Here is a 25,059-nt window from a genome sequence, read left to right on the forward strand (position 1 = left end):
TGTTAAGGTAACGTGCGGAGTTCCCCAGGGTTCGGTTCTTGGCCCTGCACTCTTTAGTATTTACATGCTGCCGCTAGGTGACATCATACGCAAATACGGTGTTAGCTTTCACTGTTATGCTGATGACACTCAACTCTAAATGCCCCTAAAGCTGACCAACACGCCGGATTGTAGTCAGCTGGAGGCGTGTCTTAATGACATTAAACAATGGATGTCCGCTAACTTCTTGCAACTCAACGCTAAGAAAACGGAAATGCTGATTATCGGTCCTGCTCAACACCGACATCTATTTAATAATACCACCTTAACATTTGACAACCAAACAATTAAACAAGGCGACTCGGTAAAGAATCTGGGTATTATCTTCGACCCAACTCTCTCGTTTGAGTCACACATTAAGAGTGTTACTAAAACGACCTTCTTTCATCTCCGTAATATCGCTAAAATTCGTTCCATTTTGTCCACAAGCGATGCTGAGATCATTATCCATGCGTTCGTTACGTCTCGTCTCGATTACTGTAATGTTTTATTTTCGGGCCTCCCTATGTCTAGCATTAAAAGATTACAGATGGTACAAAATGCGGCTGCTAAACTTTTGACAAAAACAAGATAGTTTGATCTAGTTACGCCTATACTGGCTCACTTGCACTGGCTTCCTGTGCACCTAAGATGCGACTTTAAGGTTTTACTACTTACGTATAAAATACTACACAGTCAAGCTCCTGCCTATCTTGCCGATTGTATTGTACCGTATGTCCCGGCAAGAAATCTGCGTTCAAAGAACTCCGGCTTATTAGTGATTCCCAGAGCCCAAAAAAAGTCTGCGGGCTATAGAGCGTTTTCTTTTCGGGCTCCAATACTATCCAATGCCCTCCCGGGAAAAGTTAGAGATGCTACCTCAGTAGAAGCATTTAAGTCTCATCTTAAAACTAATTTGTATACTCTAGCCTTTAAATAGACTCCCTTTTTAGACCAGTTGATCTGCCGTTTCTTTTCCTTTCTTTTCTACTCTGCTCCCAACCCGGGGTGGACCGCTAGCCTGTCCATCGGATGGGGACATCTCTACGCTGCTGACCCGTCTCCGCTCGGTATGGTTCCTGCTGGCCCCACTATGGACTGGACTTTCGCTGATGTGTTGGACTTTCACAATATTATGTCAGACCCACTCGACATCCATTGCTTTCGGTCTCCCCTAGAGGGGGGGGGGGGGGGGGGGGGGTTACCCACATATGCGGTCCTCTCCAAGGTTTCTCATAGTCATTCACATTGACGTCCCACTGGGGTGAGTTTTCCTTGCCCGTATGTGGGCTCTGTACTGAGGATGTCGTTGTGGCTTGTACAGCCCTTTGAGACACTTGTGATTTAGGGCTATATAAATAAACATTGATTGATTGATTGATTGATAAACAACACATAAAACATCAAATGTACAACATTAAAACTTGTTCACATAACACATGTGCATACAGACAAGGTAGAATGCAATCCTTTCACAGAAGCTTTAAACTCATATAACTAACTCTTCCAGGACGCTACAAGGTGTGTGAGTGTGTGTGTGGGGCGGGGGGTGTTTGGTGGTAGCGGGGGGTGTATTTTGTAGCGTCCCGGAAGAGTTAGTGCTGCAAAGGGTTCTGGGTATTTGTTCTGTTCTGTTGTGTTTATGTTGTGTTAGTGCTGCAAAGGGTTCTGGGTATTTGTTCTGTTGTGTTTATGTTGTGTTACGGTGCGGATGTTCTCCCGAAATGTGTTTGTCGTTCTTGTTTGGTGTGGATTCACAGTGTGGCGTATATTTCTAACAGTGTTAAAGTTGTTTATACGGCAACCCTCAGTGTAACCTGTATCGCTGTTGATCAAGTACGTGTTGCATTCACGTGTGTGTGCGTACAGAAGCCGCACATATCTTGTGACTGGGCCGGCACGTTGTTAGAATGGATGAAAAGCGGACGTGACGACAGCTTGTAGAGGACGTTAAGGCAGTGCCTTTAAGGCACGCCCCCAAGACTGTGGTCCGGGTAGACTACGAGATATAATGACTGATGAACACCTTCGTTCGATAATGAAGGTTGCCTCAGCTCAAAGCCTGAGCCCCGACATTAATGAAGTAGCATCCAAGAAAAGATGCCAGGTACCTGGCTTGGGCACATCAGATTAGATCAGTGTGTTGCAAACTGAGCAGTTTAAAGTCCTGAATGGTTGGTTTATTCATTGTTATTTTATTTTAAAATTTATTAGCCTGTGGAAAAAGTTAATGTTGATATTTACCTTAAAAGGCTGCAAATAGAAAAGAGGCATTCAATTTTTATTTAAATTGTATTTGATATGCCATTGATATTTTTTTATTATTATTATTATTATCATTTGAAACTCTATTTTGCATGTCACTATAAAGTTATATAAGCCTTGCTTGTTCAATATTCAATGCAAAACTTGTTTGGGTCCCTATTAAAAGGTATTTTGTTCAACCTTGGCCCGCAGCTTTGTTCAGTTTTAAATTTTGTCCCACTCTGTATTTGAGTTTGACACCCCTGATGGAGATGATCATATCTGCTGTACATATTTACTTTAAAAGAGAATTGTGGTTAACTTCTCTTGTTGCCTTACTTGTATATATTAGGGCTGTCAAACGATAAAAATATTTAATCACGATTAATCGTGATTTAAAAAAAAGGGGGAAGATACATTTAAAACAAATATGTTATTATTAAGTATGGTATTAGCATATATATTGTTCTTACATAATATCATTTGTTCTATTTTTAAAATTGTTGCTGCTTATTGTACAGTGTACTTTGTTGAAATTTTTTATGTATTTCTTTTTTTATCTCCAATCCTTTTCGTCACTTTTTCTGTAATAAAACGATTGGCAACAAATCTGCATCTATTTTTGGTGTTATTGGACACTGTACTCGGGTTTAGAGACTCTGTTTAGATTCTGTGACGAAAAGCGAGCCTGACATCACACTTGCTTCGCATTGCAGGGAGCCTTTCCCTCATTAAAAGCCGCCAGTGTCATCTTAAATTGTGAAGATCGCTGTCCGCAGGTACGTCTCAAATATATTAAAGTACTTCCACAGCGCGGACACGCTGCCTCTGCTCCAGACAACCCCGTACGCAGGGCTGGTGTTAATGTGTATGTTAGTGTGTCATGGTGGTTATTTTTCCCATGGTTTGTGAACACACCGTGTCGGCAGAGAATGAACAAGTGTTGTGTGTCTAGAAGTGAAAGACGTAGGCAGATGTGTGTGCACGGAGGAAATACTTGTTGGAATTGGGCCCGCTGTTAGCATAAAATTGGCCATAAAAGATAAAAAGAGCGTCATACTTTGTTTTCTTCTGGACGCTACGATACATTATATTACTTTATTTTGTTAGGTGTGGTGGCTAATATGAAGCCCTTACATTAAGGAGATACCCTAAACGTAGTTAAACCGGATGTATAGCGCAGCGCTTTTATTTTGAAGCCGGAAAAGTGTGTGATTGTTTTGAGAAAGTGTCTTGACATGTTTTGATGTCAAATGACTGTTTGCAATAAAAAAAAAAGTATTCTTTGGACATCCTGACGATCAGTCAGTCTAAATCAGTCACAGAAACAATCTAAATGTTATGCATGCTAAGCACCACGCACCGAACGACGCGCGCAGCAAGTGTTTGCTGCAGGGATTGTCGTCTCTTCTCATGGCGAAAAATAGTCCTTTTTAGTCCTGATATTGCCATAAGGTAGACTTTCTTTTGTCCATTTCTGCTCGTTTGTGGCTCATCAGTAGGAAGAAAACTGCAAGTTCCCAAGTTCCGCTTGCTACAACACGGCCTGAGGGTCAAAATGTTTAAAAAATGAGTGCCGTTATTGATATTTATAGTTAACACGTTATTATCGTGGTAACTTTGACAGCCCTAGTATATATATATATATATATATATATATATATATATATATATATATATATATATATATATATATATATATATATATATATATATATATATATATAGACACACACATATACATAGGTGTATACACTAGGATTGTACGGTATACCGGTACTAACAAAGTATTGCGGTACTAATCTTTTGAAATCGGTACTATACCACCTTTGAAAAGTACCGGTACCGTTTTTTCATCTGAATTCCGCTGTGCGGCGGTGACTACAGAGCCGAGGCGCATGATGTTGAGTGTGTAAAAACGCACACACAAAGCGCATACAAGCAATAACATTGTGGTGGAGAAGAATGACAAAAGATGGTTATTCTACTGGTTAATAAAGAGGGTGGTGAAGTACAATATGGAGGAATTTGGGCTTCAAAACTAACAATAAAGGTGACGCTTTAAACAGGGAGGCACCGCGTTGCTAGTTCTGTTTTACACCTTTCCTGCTTGTCGGCTTCCAGACCGTAGTCGAGGACCGCAGGGGAGACGTTCCCTCCAGGGCCGATGTTTTGTCGGTGGTAGCACACTTCACTTTAATGGGTCCGTAAAGCTCCGCTCTTCGGTCAGAATGACGAGGCCATCGATTACTTACAATTTGGTCACTTTATTTATCATTTCCACAGGGCACAACCGGACATCCACCATGCTATTGACACTCCTGCACATGCTAGCACTACCTCTCCTAACTTACCCACTCACTTACTCACGTCACTCACCCCACATACTGCCATTGTTAAAGGAGCACACACACATATATGCTACTCTCACAACAGCTGCTTTAAAACACGCCTCGCCAAATGTGGCGATTAGTATTAGCACCTTTTCTTCAGACTTCAAACATTTAAAAATAAGCATTCAGATATGCACAAGGAGTTATAATAAGTGACAGGTAATAATGTAGTTGTTACACCTGTCCTGCTGTTCGGTCCGGTGCAGACTGTAGTCGAGGAGCACAGGGCAGACGTTCCCTTCAGAGTCGATGCCATTTCAATGCCTTTTAATTTATATTTTAACCTTGCAAAATTGTTCTTTGACTGTGAGTGTTTCATGTAGTGTAAGAATTTCTGTTAAAATAAAGCCAATATTGAATTTTTTTGTAGTTCTCTTTATTTGGAAAAATATTGATAAACATTTTGGTACCGGTACTAAATTATTGATTTTGGGACAACCCTAATATACACATATACATATATATACACAGTTTATATATACATTTATACATGCACTATAATTTTTTTGTTGTATTTTGGGGAGCGAAATACCTACCTCAAACTTCTCTGCTTTCGCCAATTCACAAAAAGCTGTTTCCTGAACAAATCACAGTTATGCTATCTAAAATAGCATTAGATAATACACTTTTTTTTTTTCCGTTTTAATGAATACTCACAGTTTGTTATCGTGGTTGTACTTTTTATTAAAACAGAAATGGTTAAAAAAATGTATTTCTATATGTCGTACACTCATTTTCAATGCAGCTGTTATGTTATTAACTTGTTTGATTTTAAAGGCGTACTGCACCTAATGTGGTCAGAAATTGGTGTACAAATATTAAATCTAAGTCAAATCAAGACGGCAACAATCATCGTTGAGACGCAACGCTGAACAAGGAGCATCGCAAACAAGCCACTGCTTGGGGCCGCAGAAAACAATATCACGTTGACCTGAGATGACTCCCAAACTTGCTTTCGGCCATTTAACACAGTGACAAGCCTCTCTTTGTTCCAGGAGGTTATTTTTTTGAGTTACAGTACATGTGACACTACAGTGTACTGCCCTGTGCTTTATTGGTGCCAGCACTGCTGACGTCATGCGCCCGAGATGGCGTGCTACAAGCTGGACAGAACATCGATAAATTCATTACGTAATTGACTGTCCTGTGTAGGGTGGTAGTCATTTGTCAAACTGCTTTTATTGCATTGCGAGTGGGAGGGAGTGCAGGTACTTCTTTTGCTCTATTCGCTGGTATAGCTACACAGTTCGCATTATAAAATGTGCATCTGCCCTGCAGTAGTGTGCATTATTTCTACATTCTTCCCAAAGCACTTATTAATTGTGCATTGCTGTAAGCGTTCTGTTGATGTTTGACTGGGATGGATGGCACAGCCGCACAATAGATAGCTGCCAACTGTGACAAATGGCTAGGTTTTGACCCCTGAAGCAAAAGACACCGGGAGATATTGCTCACAGCAAGAGGGAGGACGCAGAAATGTCTGAAAACATGATGTATGTCTCCATTAGGTTTATTGCAACACGCATGAACAGTGGCTTTCTCTGTGTGCGCAATGTGGCTTTTGATTTGTGAAATTGTGACAACAAATATCCTGTGCCTTCGTACATCTGTACATATCTACGTGCACCAAGATGAAACAAGTCACTATGCTAATCAATTAAATACATCGCTGCAGTCTTTTTAGAGAATTAAGCCAATTTTTAAAGATAAAAGAGAGGCAGGCCGCTTTAGTTAAATTGAACTATCCATCCATCCATTTTCTACCGCGTATCCCTTTCGTGGTCGCGGGGGCTGCTGGGGCCTATCTCAGCTGCACTCGGGCGGAAGGCGGGGTACACCCTGGACAAGTCGCCACCTCATCGCAGGGCCAACACAGATAGACAGACAACATTCACACTCACATTCACACACTAGGGCCAATTTAGTGTTGCCAATCATACCAGTTGTAATACACTGTAATACACTTTTCCACCACTTGAGGCAGTAATGACAATGTCAAACAAACAGAAGAAGTCTGGGGCTAAAGTCATTGAGAAGTTTAAGCACAAAAATTATGACTAAAGTGGTAAGGCTGTATTTTCATTAGCACTTTTATTTCATTTAAGAAATATGTTTACTATTATTATGTGTTTATAATTTAGTTAAAATTAAAAAGTATATTTCAATCAATCAATCAATCAAAGTTTATGTTTATAGCCCTAAATCACGAGTGTCTCAAGGGGCTGCACAAGCCACAACGACACCGGTGCAATGGACGTCGAGTGGATCTAGTTAATAGTGTGAGAGTCCAGTCCATAGTGGGGCCAGCAGGGGATCATCTTGAGTGGAGACAAGTCAGCAGCGCAGAGACGTCATCAACTGATGCACAGATGAGTGGTCCACCCCGGGTCCCGACTTAGAACAGCTAGCGCATCATCTGTGGTCACCTAATTACCTCTCCACGCAGGAGAGAGGGGCAGAGCAGAAAAGAGACGGCAGATCAACTGGTCTAAAAGGGGTGTCTATTTAAAGGCTGGTGTATACAAGTGAGTTCTAAGATGGGACTTAAATGCTTCTACTTATTTTTGTAATCAGCCTGACCGAAGCCTTGATAATAATCTTTGTGATTAACACATGCTTTCATATCATTTGACAAGGTTTAGCCTGTTAAATTGTAAGTACGTTAGATGTAATTATTGAATACGAATACAATAAAGAGTAAAATTATTAATTCAGTGTTTATATTTGAGTGGGCCCCAGGCCTCTCTGTTGTGGAAAAGTTGGGCCCCAAGTTCAAAAAGGTTAAGAACCCCTGAACTTGTGTACTGCTCTCATTTGTATGCCCATCATTGATTAGACTGTAATCTCTGTATCGTCGTGCCTCGTTTATCGCAGTTAATTGGTACCGGACCATGACCGCAGTGCACATATTTCTGCAAAGCAGGGTTATTAATAATAAATACTTTTCATAGAAGGCTGTCAATGACCTTCTAAATAAGTTTTTTAAACATAATAAGAGCCCTCTAAGCATGAAATAACACCTTTACATTTGTTTCACCCAATATAATAGCCTTAAATGTGTCCCTCGGGAAGTCCTGTGGGGAGTGCTCAGAGAGTATGGGGTATCGGACTGTCTGATTGTGGCGGTCCGCTCCCTGTATGATCAGTGCCAGAGTTTGGTCCGCATTGCCGACAGTAAGTCGGACACGTTTCCAGTGAGGGTTAGACTCCGCCAAGGCTGGCCTTTGTCACCGATTCTGTTCATAACTTTTATGGACAGAATTTCTAGGCGCAGTCAAGGCGTTGAGGGGATCTGGTTTGGTGGCTGCAGGATTAGGTCTCTGCTTTTTGCAGATGATGTGGTCCTGATGGCTTCATCTGGCCTTGATCTTCAGCTCTCGCGACTGGGATGAGAATCAGCACCTCCAAGTCAGAGTCCATGGTTCTCGCCCGGAAAAGGGTGGAGTGCCACCTCCGGGTTGCGGAGGAGACCCTGCCCCAAGTGGAGGAGTTCAAGTACCTCGGAGTCTTGTTCACGAGTGAGGGAAGAGTGGATCGTGAGATCGACAGGCGGATCGGTGCGGCGTCTTCAGTAATGCGGACGCTGTATCGATCCGTTGTGGTGAAGAAGGAGCTGAGCCGGAAGGCAAAGCTCTCAATTTACCGGTTGATCTACGTTCCCATCCTCACCTATGGTCATGAGCTTTGGGTTATGACCGAAAGGACAAGATCACGGGTACAAGCGGCCGAAATGAGTTTCCTCCGCCGGGTGGCGGGGGTCTCCCTTAGAGATAGGGTGAGAAGCTCTGCCATCCGGGAGGAGCTCAAAGTAAAGCCGCTGCTCCTCCACATCGAGAGGAGCCAGATGAGGTGGTTTGGGCATCTGGTCAGGATGCCACCCGAACGCCTCCCTAGGGAGGTGTTTAGGGCATGTCCGACCGGTAGGAGGCCACGGGGAAGACCCAGGACACGTTGGGAAGACTATGTCTCCCGGCTGGCCTGGGAACGCCTCGGGATCCCCCGGGAGGGGCTGGACGAAGTGGCTGGGGAGAGGGAAGTCTGGGCTTCCCTGCTTAGGCTGCTGCCCCCGCGACCCGACCTCGGATAAGCGGAAGAAGATGGATGGATGGATGGATAAATGTGTTCAACTGTAGATTACAGTACTTTCCTGTATCCCAGAAGATCCTGCAAGCATTGCCTGGTCACTACAACACGGCCACAACGTGGAAATACCCAAGTAATTTCTCTAAGTTAGAACTGTGCTTCGCTGCACTGACACCACATGAATAAGTTGTTCTGCAAAAACTTGGTCAGCAGTCACAGCAACGATTATTAGCTGTGTTGTTAGCGTTCTGTGTTGTTAGCATAGCATAGTCATTCCATGTTATTGATGTCGAAGATGAAGTGCGTCTTGACGTGTATAAGGTCCACTCATTTACTAGTGTTTATACGAGTCGCCGGTTGGCAATTGCCCTCGGCCGAGACCCTTTGGTTACATTCTTGTGCCAGCTTCTAAACAGTAATGTAAGTTGCAATGTTCACAAAATAATTCATTGGGGGGGACCGGTACGTTTCAGAGACGGTATAGTACCGAAAATGATACCGTACAACAACCCTATCCTCTTACTAACCGGATTGTCCTTCACTCTCACTTTCTTCCTTGGAATACAAAGTAAGACAATAAAGCATAACAATTAGCCGAGAGACAGCTTTTATCTCAGAACATTCACAAGTTATTATTTTGCTTTATGCTGTTTACACATTAAGTGACCTGTCTATTTTCCTTTTGCAACATTATCTTTTTGGTACACCGGAGCATTTGGCCTGATGTCTTCAAACTAAGGTGTCATATCTTTGTTTGTCTGCCAAGCTGTGGTCCTAAATTGTGATGACACAACCAGAATAAATCATATCTCTGACCTTCTCTTTCCAGGGAGCATCGTTTACTTGGGGATGATGTTTGGCGCATTCTTTTGGGGAGGAATGTCTGACAAAGTTGGCCGCAGACAGTGTCTCCTCATCTGCATGTCCACCAATGGCTTCTTCGCCTTTCTCTCGTCTTTTGTCCAGGGATACGGCTTCTTCCTTGTTTGCCGCATCGCCGCCGGGTTTGGGTAAGTCTGTGAAGACTCGAGGTCAGTGGGGGTCCAGGCCATCAGTCGGTATGATTGGTAAAAAAAAAAGCCAGTCGTGTGTCCATCTTGTTTGCTTCATGAAAAAATGCATCAACCCTGGCTGGGTCACTTCGGCGAAGGTCTATGTTGGGAGACACAAAACACCCTGGGACCCCAGGGTACAACACTGAGGATGCATGCCAGTGAGGAATGGGAATCTTACAACAACTCACAATTCGATTCCAATTCTTGGGGGGACGATTCAATTCAGAGTTGATTCTCAATTTAAACTGATTTTCGATTCGAACTGATTCTCGAAATATATTATATTGTGTTTTTAAAAAAAAAAAACAGGTAACAGGTTAAAAAAAAGCTCTTTGGATGCTGACGTATGACATACAGTATATATGCAGTGAGTAGGTGCGGAAATGTCCTAAAAAAAACATTCATTTAAAAGTAGACTTTTTTTTACATAGATTTTTGAAATTTATAAATTGATTTAAAATTGGAATGAATAAAAATTGGCTTCAATCGATTTTTTTCAGCAGTCTTAAAGGGGAATTGCACATTTGGGGGGAAATTTTGCCCATCATTCACAATCCGTGTGTATTGTTATGCATTCTATCTCGTATATAAACATTAGCAGAAGTCAGCTAACAATGGAGGGAATAGGATTTGTTCTATTCTGCTTATAAATTGCTCTAAAAACATCCCAAAAAACCCCTCAACATTTTATATACATTCTGTAAGTATATATATATATATATAATGTAGTACTTGATAATAACATGTATTATTTACGTATTTTGCTCATTTTAAGCATCCAGAGGCGTACTAATTTCCTGTAACGGATCACGTTCACTATTACCTTTAACAACAACAAATACCACTAATCATGACAGACTTCATAAAAGACAACAATGACTACTTTGAGACAAATGATGATCCAGAACCTTATATATTCATAGCTCATCTTCCGTATATTCAGGCTCAAAAGTTTGAGCCTGAATATACGGAGAATGAGCTACACATTTTAGAAGTTGAGTGGATAAACATAAAGTAGCACTGTGGTTAAGTGCTAAACAAGTAATACAAACTATGAATGTATTAAAACAATCAGTTACTGTACAATGTCTGCTCTCACTGGGATGCCGACTGATGGGATGTTTATTTCTTGTCATTAGATGAAGAATTAATCATAATCCTCACACAGGTAAAAAAAAATAAAATTAACAAGCGTCTTTTCGTGTCTTTCTTGTTGAACGTTAAAGTGGACCAACTTCTTGGTTTATAGCAACCACCTTCTATTTTACAAGTGAAAGGCATGATTTATAAACTAGAATTAACTTTCACCAGCTCAAAGGCAATGCAGCAGCTCACCGGCTCAATATGTCAATATAGCAGCATAAACTAGTTACTTCTCATTGATCAAAGCACTGCAAAAATAAATTCCTCTGCGTTAGCACTTATAATAACAATATTGCTAATTCTTGGTTAATATTCAGGTTACGGCATGTAAATAGATCATTGTTGGTGGGTTATTTTAGAGGGTTTTATGAGCGTTAGCTGCACTGTTAGCCAATGCATAAAAAAATAACAAAATATGTGTTCTTGTCTTACATAAGGATTGTGAATAATGCGCAAAATTCCCCCAAAAAGTGCAGTTATCTTTGGGTCTACTTTATAAATAAAGTACAATTTAAAAGTGGACAGCCATATAAATAAAACACAAATGGCTCACCTTTTCGTTTTTTCAAAGTAGCTCTAATAATGATGAAAGTTGAAGACCCCTACCATAAAGTGTGAATTCTCTTTCTTTATTGCAAAGCTAACCATACCAGGGTACATACCTAATTTTATTTACCATGTGCAGTAGGGGTGTAAAAATTCGATTTTCGAATGATTCGCGATTCCTTTTTGTAACTATTCCTAATAGATTACAAAAAAATCAAAAATCGATTAAAAAAAATATATACATGAAAAAGTAAATCTGTCCTGTCCAGCCACTCAAGCAAATCATATTGTTGATATAGATGATCATATCTGCTGTACATATTTACTTTAGAAAAGAGAAGTGTTGGATACTTCTCTTGTTGCCTTATTTGTATTTGACTTTATTAAATGTTTTGATATACTTTTATTAAACAAAACTAGTTTTCTTTTAAGTAACATAGAAATTCACTAGAGCTCGTTTGTCTATTTTACAGAGGAATATAGTTAATCATAGAACTGGCACCCAATGTTAATATAAAAGTATTGATTTTGAATCGAGAATCGGTTTCGATAGAGAATCGGTTCTGAATCGAATCGTTACCCCCAAGAATAAAATCGAATCATGTGGTGCCCAAAGATTCACAGCCCTATTGTACAGCATGCAGTAGTAATTATTGTGTCCTCATGGTATCGCTGTGTAACAGTTCCTTTCGGAGTAAAGGCAGTAATTATAGTTTAGATTAATTAAAAAAGCCGTCTAAACTGCCGTTGCAACCTTTACACTGCAACAAGCTAAAAGTGATTGTGTACGTGTCATGTCGTACTGTCATCCAGGTCCATGTTGCCAATCAAAAAAGCCAATCATAAAATGTGTTAAAGCTTGGTTCTTTAATTAAGACGAACAAACAGAAAATTAACCCAGACGTGTCATGCAGCTACTGCTGTATGTCTAATTTCCATGTTTTTATGCTTCTTGCAGGATAGGGGGTGCTGTGCCCATTGTTTTCTCCTTCTTTGCAGAGGTGTTATCCAGGGAGAAAAGAGGCGAACACCTCAGCTGGCTGTGTATGTTTTGGATGATTGGCGAGATCTACGCGTCGGCCATGGCGTGGGCCATTATTCCGCACTATGGTGAGCTAATCACATATAAGACACTAATGCTAACGTGAACCTCAAAAGCACCCAGTTACCCCTGATTTACAAAACTCAAAACCAGTGAAGTTGGCACGTTGTGTAAATCGTAAATAAAAACAGAATACAATAATTTGCAAATCCTTTTCAACCTAAATTCAATTGAATTGACTGCAAAGACAAGATACTCAATGTTGGAACTGGTAAACTTTGTTATTTTGTGCAAATATTAGCTCATTTGGAATTTGATGCCTGCAACATGTTTCAAGAAAGCTGGCACAAGTGGCAAAAAAGACCGTTGAGTTGAGGAATGCTCATCAAACACTTATTTGGAACATCCCACAGGTTAACAGGCTAATTGGGAACAGGTGGGTGGCATGATTGGGTATAAAAGCAGCTTCCATGAAATGCTCACTCATTCACAAACAAGGATGGGGCGAGGGTCCCCACTCACGTGTGAGAAAATTGTCGAACAGTTTAAGAACAACTTTTTTCAACAAACTATTGCAAGGAATTTGGGGATTTCACCATCTTCGGTCTGTAAGGTTCAGAGAATCTGGAGAAATCACTGCACGTAAGTGGCAATGACCGTGACATTCGATCCCTCAGGCGGTACTGCATCAAAATGCGACATTAGTGTGTAAAGGATAACACCACATGGGCTTAGGAACACTTCAGAAAACCACTGTCAGCAACTACAGTTGGACGCTACATCTGTAAGTGTAAGTTACAACTCTACTATGCAAAGCGAAAGCCATTTATCAACAACACCCAGAAACGGCGCCAGCTTCGCTGGGCCCGAGCTCATCATGCCTGTAAATGCTTCTTAAATGTTGGACCCCCAGAATCAGCATGTGTCATCCATTCGTGTCAATGAGGTGACATTTCGTCTGAAAACCTTTGACAAGTTGACTTTAAGTCCGACCCCGTCTATTAGGACATTACAATCTCAGTCTCAGTGCTGTCACATTTGTGGCAATTTCAAAGATTTGTGTGCCATCAAAGTCAACATTTTCTGAACGGAATTATTGTGCGTATAAGATAAGAAGGAAGAGGACAAGTACAAAACCCAAAACCAATGAAGTTGGCACGTTGTGTAAATCATAGATAAAACCAGAATACTTAGACTTAGACTTAGATTTAGACTTCCTTTTTATTGTCATTCAAATTTGAACTTTACAGTACAGATAAGAACGATATTTTGTTGCATTAGCTCATGGTAGTGCAGGATAAAAAAGCAATAAGGTGCAGATATAAATAAATAGATTACTGTACAGATAAATATATTGCACTTTTTCATATGCATCCACGTTTATGGATGTATGTTATATTGTCTTTATATTCCAGCCAGTTAATCCGTTTTTGGAGGGAATTGAGGGGATTATTGTGATGCGTTCAAGAGTCTTACGGCCTGAGGGAAGAAGCTGTTACAGAACCTGGAGGTTCTGCTTCGGAGGCTGCGGAACCTCTTTCTAGAGTCCAGCAGTGAAAGAATACAATGATTTGCAAATCATTTTTTAAACTTATATTCAATTGAATAGACTGCAAAGACAATATATTTAATGTTCGATCTGAGAAACAATCATTAACTTTACAGTACAAGAACGAAACAGTAGTTTTCTGAAATGTTCCTGAGCCCATGTGGTGCTATCTTTTACACACTGATGTCGCTTTTTAATGCAGTACCGCCTGAGGGATCGAAGGTCACGGGCATTCAATGTTGGTTTTCAGCCTTGACGCTTACGTGCAATGATTTCTCCAGATTATGTGAACCTTTTGATGATATTACGGACCGTAGATGGCGAAATTTCTAAATTCCTTGCAATAGCTCGTTGAGAAATGTTGTTCTTAAACTGTTGGACAATTTGCTCACGCATTGTTGTTAACAAAGCGGTGACCCTCGCCCTATCCTTGTTTGTGAATGACTGAGCATTTCATGGAAGCTGCTTTTAAACCCAATCGTGGCACCCACCTGTTCCCAATTAGCCTATTCACCTGTGGGATGTTCCAAATAAGTGTTTGATGAGCATTCCTCAACTTTCTCAGTCTTTTTTGCCACTTGTGTCAGCTTTTTTTGAAACATGTTGCAGGCATCAAATTCCAAATGAGCTAATATTTGCACAAAATAATCAAGTTTACCAGTTTGAACGTTACATATCTTGACTTTGCAGTCTATTCAATTGAATATAGGTTGAAAAGGATTGGCAAATCATTGTATTCTGTTTTTATTTACCATTTACACAACGTACCAACTTCACTGGTTTTGGGTTTTGTATTTTGTCAGTTTTACGGGATATTATCTTCGATGTCTGCTTGAAGAGCGTGTCTCTGGGCGAACACTGGAGTGGTGGAATTTTCACTTGAGTTCCCAAAACATTACTTTCATCTGTTTTCTGATCTGTCTATTTTAGCGAATAATTCTGACCCTTGTCGCTTTCTGATGATGTTCTGGTCGGATGAGGACATTGAAGACACATCGCGTATATATCCCATTTGTTTCCACAGACCTGGGTTGGATATGAAAAATTCAGAATTGCAATGTTCACACGGATATGAAATAATCCGATACAGGTCGCATATGGGAAAAAAAATCGTAATTGACCTGCGGTGAGAACACAGCCATTAACTTGAATAAAAACGGAATGAGCCCGCCTCCGCGGCGGTGACGTTCCGCAGCAGTTTGGCATCCTGTGGTAATCCGGGGTTAGTCTGACTCCTGGAATCAATCACCTAATAGGCTGGCATTGATTTGCTCCTGCAAGGAGACAGAGGTTAACATTATGCATGGGTGTCATAGAGCAGACACTCTGGCAGAGTGAAAGATGACTTCTATTACCGCCTTGCATTTCTTATCACTTATGCGAAGACGTAAAACACAGGGGAAGAGCTTTCTAATTTCATTTTTCCCATATTTGCTTCTTCCATACTTTTTTAACCTTGTTCAACCCAGGCCCTCATTTTCTGTTTTGTTGGCTCGGTCTAACTCTGTCCTTCCCTTTTATTACCTCCCTGCTTTCTGTCCCTCTCTCTCTCTCTCTCTCTCTCTCTCTCTCCACTCTCCATCTTGCCAAAGTGTTCTTCTTAATCAAGCATAATAAGCTTTTTCTCCTTGCTTGACCAGGACAAAGCTTGTGCTCGAGGTGATTTATGACCAGGCAATCCTTTGGCCTCCCTATTACGTCACTGACTGTGATAGAGAAGAAATACACACACACACACACACACACACACGCACACACACACACCCACACACACACAGTAGCCTCGTACCAGCCAATCACATCTCATCCATCCATCCACCCACCCATCCATCCATCGTTGTAGTAGTAAAAGAAGCAGTAGTAGTAGGTTCATTTATGTACATAATCCCCTGTAATGAGATTTCCAATAGTGAGTGAAACACAAACCCCGAGGGGAAGGCACCAAAGATCCATTTTTGTCCTTTTCTCTATTTCCTCTCTATCCCACACTCTCTGCGCACAGAAAAAGGCAATCAAGAAATAAAAACAGGGCTAATTTACTCTGGTAGGTCAATATCTGTAGTGAACAACACAACAACTATTTCCCAAAGGATGGTATACTGGTATATAACTGTAAAGTATTGTTGTCCCGATACCAATATTTTGGTATTGGTACTGGTACCAAAATATAATTTCAATACTTTTCATAATAAAGATTACCACAAAAAAAACAACATTATTGGCTTTATTTTAACAGAATATCCTATGATAAATTAACATAAGTTTCCTTTTGCAATCAAAGATACACTATATTGCCAAAAGTATTTGGCCACCCATCCAAATGATTGGAATCAGGTGTCCTAATCACTTGGCCCGGCCACAACTGTATACTATCAAGCACTTAGTACAAACATTTGTGAAAGAATGGGCCGCTCTCAGGAGCTCAGTGATTTCCAGTGTGGAACTCTCATAGGATTCCACCTGTGCAACAAATCCAGTCGTGAAATTTCCTCACTCCTAAATATTCCAAAGTCAACTGTTAGCTTTATTCTAAGAAAATGGAAGAGTTTGGGAACAACAGCAACTCAGCCACGAAGTAGTAGGCCACATAAACTGACAGAGGTGGAGGTGGAGGAGGAATTATGGTGTGGGGTTGTTTTTCAGGAGTTGGGCTTGGCCCCTTAGTTCCAGTGAAAGGAACTTTGGATGCTCCAGGATACCAAAACATTTTGGACAATTCCATGCTCCCAACCTTGTGGGAACAGTTTGGAGCGGGCCCCTTCCTATTCCAACATGACTGTGCACCAGTGCACAAAGCAAGGTCCATAAAGACAGAGTCTGGTGTGGATTAACTTGACTGGCCTGCACAGAGTCCTGACCTGAACCCTATAGAAGACCTTTGGGATGAATTAGAACGGAGACCTGAGAGCCAGGCCTTCTCGACCAACATCAGTGTGTGACCTCACCAATGCGCTTTTGGAATAATGGTGGAAAATTCCTATAAACACACTCTGCAACCTTGTGGACAGCCTTCCCAGAAGCTGCAAAAGGTGGACCGATATCATATTGAACCCTATGGGTTAGGAATAGGATGGCACTTCAAGTTCATATGTGAGTCAAGACAGATGGCCAAATACTTTTGGCAATATAGTGTATGTGTTGGAATTAAATAACAAAGTGAACAATATAGACAAATTCTCTTTTAGTAGTAAGTAAACAAACGAGGTACAAAAGCTCTTAATTTGGCAATAACATATAGTGTAACATATTATTTTGTCAAAATTATGAGGGACAATCGCTTGAAAATTGATGGATGGATGGATTATTATTCTAAAGCACTTGTTCATTTACTGTTAATGTCTGGTTACTTTCTGATTTAGGTTCTCTCTACACTTCTGTTGAAATGTAATAAGAACTTATTTATTCTTTCTTTATTTATTTATCTGTTAAATGCTTCCCATTAGTTTTGGATGATACTACAAATGTAGGTATCAATCCAATACCAAGTAGTTACAGGATCATACAATGGTCATAAATAAAGTCATCATGTGTCCAGGGATGTATTTCCTGACTTTATAAACATAATATGAATGTTAAAAAAAAGTAAAAAAGATTTTGTGATGATAAAAAATATCGATATATTCATTGTAGTATTGACGAGATACACTCTTGTACTTGGTATTATTACAGTGGATGTCAGGAGTAAGTTCAACCATGGCATTTGTTTACATTGAGGAGCACTAGCCTGTTAGCGGTGAGCTATTGCATCCACCTACGGTGTGTAGTGACGCATGTTAAGAAACTTTTTTTATTTGTCGCCACGGAAGTGAGGATTAGTGTTTTAGAAGTAGCTAAAACACTGTGGAGGGACATTAGCCGCCAGCTAGCTATGTTTTAAAGCAGGTGTTCTTAACCTTTTTGACCTTAGGGCCCAGTTTTCCACTAGAGAGGGGCCATGGGCCCACTCACATATTAACTCTGAACTAGAATCCTTGATTTTAATTGTACTCAATAATTGTATCTATTTATTTTACACAAACTTTAGGCTTAGGTCAGGCTGATTAGGAAAATGGGTATGAAAAATAAATGAACATACAATTATGTTGTACTAAAATGAATACACCAAATTAATAATGAATGTTTCTTGACTAAACTGCCAATAAAATCAAAATGTAAATGAAAATAAAGTTTCACCACTTTAGTCATAATTTTGCGCTTAAGAAACTTCTCTTTGACTTTAGCTCCAGACTTCTCCTGTTGCTTGATATTGTCATTACTGCCACAAGTGGTGGTGAAGTGCATTACAACTCAGTACCATACGGACCACAGCTGAGAAAGATATTACTTTGCGGCCCAACATTGGGCTCCAGCCCTATCGCAAAATACGTCCATTTTCTCTCTTCTGTCTCCACACTGTTTCCACTTCTGGTGCTCTGTGTGTGTGTTGACTTATAGGCGCCTCGGCTATTATTACCAGCAGTGTCACCATAGCGTGCCGTCATATCCATGAAAAAAAAGGACATTAGATAGACAGATAGATAGTACTTTATTGATTCCTTCAGGAGAGTTCCCTCAGGAAAATTAAAATTCCGGCAGCAGTGTATAGAATTGATATCAAATTTAAAAAAGTAAGTAAAGTAAATAATGGGGGCATAAATGGAAACAAAATAGAAAAATATTACAATAAGAATAAAAATAAAAAGCAACAATGAGAATAAACATATAACAGTAAAATAAGAATATAACAAAATAAACTAGGCAGTAGTGACCATGTTATAAAAAAGTATTGCACTGTTATTGTTTTGCATCCCCTGTCATCCTAGTACCCCCTCCCCCCCCCCCCCCCCCCCCCCACAGTACTTTATTAGTACTGGTATACTGTACCCTTGAATTGCAATGAGACTATATCTTTTTTTTTGAGACACTTTACAAATTGTGAAACCTAAAATTTGCTATCTCAGTTAAATAAATGATATTACATTGTGCGATTAATCCTCAGAAGACATTTCCTGGCATAAACACTATCGTTAACCCCCCACGCTCCCTGACTGTCACCACCTACGCCTGGTAATGGATAATGGCACTGCTCCCCGGGGAGAAGCATCTCCATGAGGCACGATCTGTGGAGAGACGTGTGAGGTCACGACTGGCACTGCGGTGTTTTTTTTTTATGCCTGCTTCCTCAACAGCTGACATCAGTGACAGCCCAACTATTGTATGCGTATTCCGTTGGGAATGGTGTACAGCAGGGGTGTCCAAGGTGCAGCCCGGCGTCAATTTGCATTTTTTTAAGGCCCACCGTATGGAACTTAATTTGTGTCTTCATTACGTAAGATTTTTTTGACTCTTAATTTATGTAACTGAATTTTTTGCATTTAAATTTTGTGAAGTGAATTTTTATTTTATTCTATTTTTCAATGACATTTTTATTGACCTCAAGCATCAGACATTCCTATATATTACATCATATTTGTATACATCTATTGTCTTCCCTAAATGTCAAAATATTTGTTTGTTTATATCCAAACAAAGCCAGCCCCCCCCACCCCCACAAAAAAAGAAAAAACATCAAATTTTGCAGGTAATTTCATAACATTTTCATTTAATTAAAATTTTTTCATAACTTATTTTGAATTTTGAAGCAACAAAATACTTTTGCTGTGAATGTTTTTATACTGAATTTGAACAAACTAAATGTTTAAATCAGGGCCCCCCAAACTATCCGTCCAAAATCCGGCCCACGGAAAGTCCCAAGTAAAAAAAATAAAAAAATTAATTAATATATATATATATATATATATATATATAGATATATACAGGTATATATATATATATATATATATATATATATATATATATATATATATATATATATATATATATATATATATATATATATATATATATATATATATATATATATATATATATATACCCTTCCGTTCAAAAGTTTGGGGTCACATTGAAATGTCCTTATTTTTTAAGGAAAAGCACTGTACTTTTCAATGAAGATAACTTTAAACTAGTCTTAACTCTAAAGAAATACATTCTATACATTGCTAATGTGGTAAATGACTATTCTAGCTGCAAATGTCTGGTTTTTGGTGCAATATATACATAGGTGTATAGAGGCCCATTTCCAGCAACTATCACTCCAGTGTTCTAATGGTACAATGTGTTTGCTCATTGGCTCAGAAGGCTAATTGATGATTAGAAAACCCTTGTGCAATCATGTTCACACATCTGAAAACAGTTTAGCTCGTTACAGAAGCTACAAAACTGACATTCCTTTGAGCAGATTGAGTTTCTGGAGCATCACATTTGTGGGGTCAATTAAACGCTCAAAATGGCCAGAAAAAGAGAACTTTCATCTGAAACTCGACAGTCTATTCTTGTTCTTAGAAATTAAGGCTATTCCACAAAGTTGTTTGGGTGACCCCAAACTTTTGAACAGTAGTGTATATATATATATATATTAGAGATGCGCGGATAGGCAATTATTTCATCCGCAACCGCATCACAAAAGTCGTCATCCACCCGCCATCCACCCTAAATAACATTTTATCAAAACCACAACCGCCCGCCACCCACCCGTTGTTATATATCTAATATAGACGATGCAAGGCATTCCCGTTAAAGAAAGGAGACTGATCCAATGCAGCAGAGACATTCAATGTGTGCCACACATTGAATGTCTCTTGGCCACGCATTAGAGGCTAAGAGATATTAATGCGTGATAATATTATTTACCATTATTATAATATTATTGTCATTTCCATTAAGAAAGTTTTGACTATTATTGTTATTTTTTTCCCCTGGTCTTTAGTATTCCCTTTTTTAGTTTGTCGCGTACCACGTTTGCAGCTGGCGTTGCCATCTTTTTATTTTTTTCTTCTTCTCCTGTTGTGTTGTGTTGTGGTGTGCTGTGTCACGCCAAATTTCTTCCCCCTACAACCCCCGCCCCCATTTACTTCCGTGGTCATGTTTCCTCTTACGTCATTGACAGCGATCGATAGCACTTCGGCTTTGACTGCCCGTCGCTGGAAGGATACTTCGTCTTTGACAGCTGCTGGAATCTGAAGAAATCGATTATTGTTTTTTTTTGTACAGGCGCGAAACAGGACAGTCGCGTCCGGGTTAAGGACCCCCGGCAACTTTGTGACTTTATTGGACGCAGCCCCGGAAGTAAATGGGGGGAAGGCTTTTGTAGGGGGGAAGAAATTTGGTGTGACAGCTGCAGCAGTGCCTGATGAATAATTGCCTGTTTCAAAGAGTGCTGCTCGTTTTTCGTATGTGGGTAACAACATTTAACTATGTATTTTTTTTCTGAATTGGTTCAACCGCCACCCGCCCGAATCTATTTAAAATCTATTTTTTTCGTCATGCATCCGCCCGACCCACGGATTATCCGCGGATTATCCGCGGACTCCGCGGACTCCGCGGTTGTGTCCGCAAACCGCGCATCTCTAATATATATATATATGTATATGTATATATACAGTATATATATATATATATATATATATATATATATATATATATATATATATATATATATATATATATATATATATATATATGGGCTCACCACCCATAGCAGGTGTCATAGAGTTCGGGTGCGATGTGAGCTGGGCGGCAGCCGAAGGCAGGGCACTTGGTGGTCCGATTCTCGGCTACAGAAGCTAGCTCTTGGGACGTGGAACGTCACCTCGCTGGGGGGGAAGGAGCCTGAGCTAGTGCGCGAGGTGGAGAAGTTCCGACTAGACATAGTCGGACTCACTTCGACGCACAGCAAGGGCTCTGGAACCAGTTCTCTCAAGAGGGGCTGGACTCTCTTCCACTCTGGCGTTGCCGGCAGTGAGAGGCGACGGGCTGGGGTGGCAATTCTTGTTGCCCCCCGGCTCAGAGCCTGCATGTTGGAGTTCAACCCGGTGGACGAGAGGGTAGCTTCCCTCCGCCTTCGGGTGGGGGAACGGGTCCTGACTGTGGTTTTTGCGCTTACGCGCCAAACCGCAGCTCAGAGTACCCACCCTTTTTGGATTCACTCGAGGGAGTACTTGAGAGTGCTCCCCCGGGTGATTCCCTCGTTCTACTGGGGGACTTCAACGCTCATGTTGGCAGCGACAGTGAAACCTGGAGAGGCATGATTGGGAAGAATGGCCGCCCGGATCTGAACCCGAGCGGTGTTTTGTTATTGGACTTTTGTGCCCGTCACAGATTGTCCATAACAAACACCATGTTCAAACATAAGGGTGTGCATATGTGCACTTGGCACCAGGACACCCTAGGCCGCAGTTCCATGATCGACTTTGTAGTTGTGTCGTCGGATTTGCGGCCTCATGTTTTGGACACTCGGGTGAAGAGAGGGGCGGAGCTTTCTACCGATCACCACCTGGTGGTGAGTTGGCTGCGATGGTGGGGGAGGATGCTGGACAGACCTGGCAGGCCCAAACGCATTGTGAGGGTTTGCTGGGAACGTCTGGCAGAGTCTCCTGTCAGAGAGAGTTTCAATTCCCACCTTCGGAAGAACTTTGAACATGTCACGAGGGAGGTGCTGGACATTGAGTCCGAATGGACCATGTTCCGCGCCTCTATTGTCGAGGCGGATGATTGGAGCTGTGGCCGCAAGGTAGTTGGTGCCTGTCGTGGCGGTAATCCTAGAACCCGTTGGTGGACACCGGCGGTGAGGGATGCCGTCAAGCTGAAGAAGGAGTCCTATCGGGTTCTTTTGGCTCATAGGACTCCTGAGGCAGCGGACAGGTACCGACAGGCCAAGCGGTGTGCGGCTTCGGCGGTCGCGGAGGCAAAAACTCGGACATGGGAGGAGTTCGGGGAAGCCATGGAAAACGACTTCCGGACGGCTTCGAAGCGATTCTGGACCACCATCCGCCGCCTCAGGAAGGGGAAGCAGTGCACTATCAACACCGTGTATGGTGAGGATGGTGTTCTGCTGACCTCGACTGCGGATGTTGTGGATCGGTGGAGGGAATACTTCGAAGACCTCCTCAATCCCACCAACACGTCTTCCAAAGAGGAAGCAGTGCCTGGGGAATCTGTGGTGGGCTCTCCTATTTCTGGGGCTGAGGTTGCTGAGGTAGTTAAAAAGCTCCTCGGTGGCAAGGCCCCGGGGGTGAATGAGATCCGCCCGGAGTTCCTTAAGGCTCTGGATGCTGTGGGGCTGTCTTGGTTGACAAGACTCTGCAGCATCGCGTGGACATCGGGGGCGGTACCTCTGGATTGGCAGACCGGGGTGGTGGTTCCTCTCTTTAAGAAGGGGAACCGGAGGGTGTGTTCTAACTATCGTGGGATCACACTCCTCAGCCTTCCCGGTAAGGTCTATTCAGGTGTGCTGGAGAGGAGGCTACGCCGAATAGTCGAACCTCGGATTCAGGAGGAACAGTGTGGTTTTCGTCCTGGTCGTGGAACTGTGGACCAGCTCTATACTCTCGGCAGGGTCCTTGAGGGTGCATGGGAGTTTGCCCAACCAGTCTACATGTGTTTTGTGGACTTGGAGAAGGCATTCGACCGTGTCCCTCGGGAAGTCCTGTGGGGAGTGCTCAGAGAGTATGGAGTATCGGACTGTCTGATTGTGGCGGTCCGCTCCCTGTATGATCAGTGCCAGAGTTTGGTCCGCATTGCCGGCAGTAAGTCGGACACGTTTCCAGTGAGAGTTGGACTCCGCCAAGGCTGCCCTTTGTCACCGATTCTGTTCATAACTTTTATGGACTGAATTTCTAGGCGCTGTCAAGGCGTTGAGGGGATCTGGTTTGGTGGCTGCAGGATTAGGTCTCTGCTTTTTGCAGATGATGTGGTCCTGATGGCTTCATCTGGCCAGGATCTTCAGCTCTCGCTGGATCGGTTCGCAGCTGAGTGTGAAGCGACTGGGATGAGAATCAGCACCTCCAAGTCCGAATCCATGGTTCTCGCCCGGAAAAGGGTGGAGTGCCACCTCCGGGTTGCGGAGGAGACCCTGCCCCAAGTGGAGGAGTTCAAGTACCTCGGAGTCTTGTTCACGAGTGAGGGAAGAGTGGATCGTGAGATCGACAGGCGGATCGGTGCGGCGTCTTCAGTAATGCGGACGCTGTATCGATCCGTTGTGGTGAAGAAGGAGCTGAGCCGGAAGGCAAAGCTCTCAATTTACCGGTTGATCTACGTTCCCATCCTCACCTATGGTCATGAGCTTTGGGTTATGACCGAAAGGACAAGATCACGGGTACAAGCGGCCAAAATGAGTTTCCTCCGACGGGTGGCGGGGCTCTCCCTTAGAGATAGGGTGAGAAGCTCTGCCATCCGGGGGGAGCTCAAAGTAAAGCCGCTGCTCCTCCACATCGAGAGGAGCCAGATGAGGTGGCTCGGGCATCTGGTCAGGATGCCACCCGAACGCCTCCCTAGGGAGGTGTTTAGGGCACGTCCGACCGGTAGGAGGCCACGGGGAAGACCCAGGACACGTTGGGAAGACTATGTCTCCCGGCTGGCCTGGGAACGCCTCGGGATCCCCCGGGAGGAGCTGGACGAAGTGGCTGGGGAGAGGGAAGTCTGGGCTTCCCTGCTTAAGCTGCTGCCCCCGCGACCCGACCTCGGATAAGCGGAAGAAGATGGATGGATGGATGGATATATATATATATATATATATATATATATATATATATATATATATATATATATATATATATATATATATATATATATATATAAAATCCCCTGGATCTTGAAGATTATCCCCTGAAGAGCAGGGAAACCTGCGAAACAGGCTTCTAGGGATGAAATAGCCTCTGTGTGTTTTCCTGACCTAACATATATATATATATATATATATATATATATATATATATATATATATATATATATATATATATATATATATATATATATATATATATATATATATATATATATATATATATATATATATATATATATATACATATATATATATATATATATATATATGTATATATATATATATATATATATATATATATATATATATATATATATATATATATA

At 41.6% G+C, this 25,059-nt stretch overlaps 1 protein-coding gene across 1 annotated transcript in view; it reads left to right on the top strand.

Annotated features, from left to right (window-relative positions):
- LOC133652305 (synaptic vesicle glycoprotein 2C-like) overlaps positions 1–25,059 on the top strand; it is an 87,704-nt gene that overhangs the window by 20,731 nt on the left and 41,914 nt on the right. Inside the window, exons 2-3 of the mRNA XM_062050906.1 lie at positions 9,568–9,748; positions 12,441–12,592. Of these exons, the coding sequence (XP_061906890.1) occupies positions 9,568–9,748; positions 12,441–12,592 (333 nt within the window). The remainder of the gene's footprint in view (positions 1–9,567; positions 9,749–12,440; positions 12,593–25,059) is intronic.

The sequence above is a fragment of the Entelurus aequoreus genome, linkage group LG06, assembly GCF_033978785.1.
Source record: "Entelurus aequoreus isolate RoL-2023_Sb linkage group LG06, RoL_Eaeq_v1.1, whole genome shotgun sequence".
NCBI lineage: Eukaryota > Metazoa > Chordata > Actinopteri > Syngnathiformes > Syngnathidae > Entelurus > Entelurus aequoreus.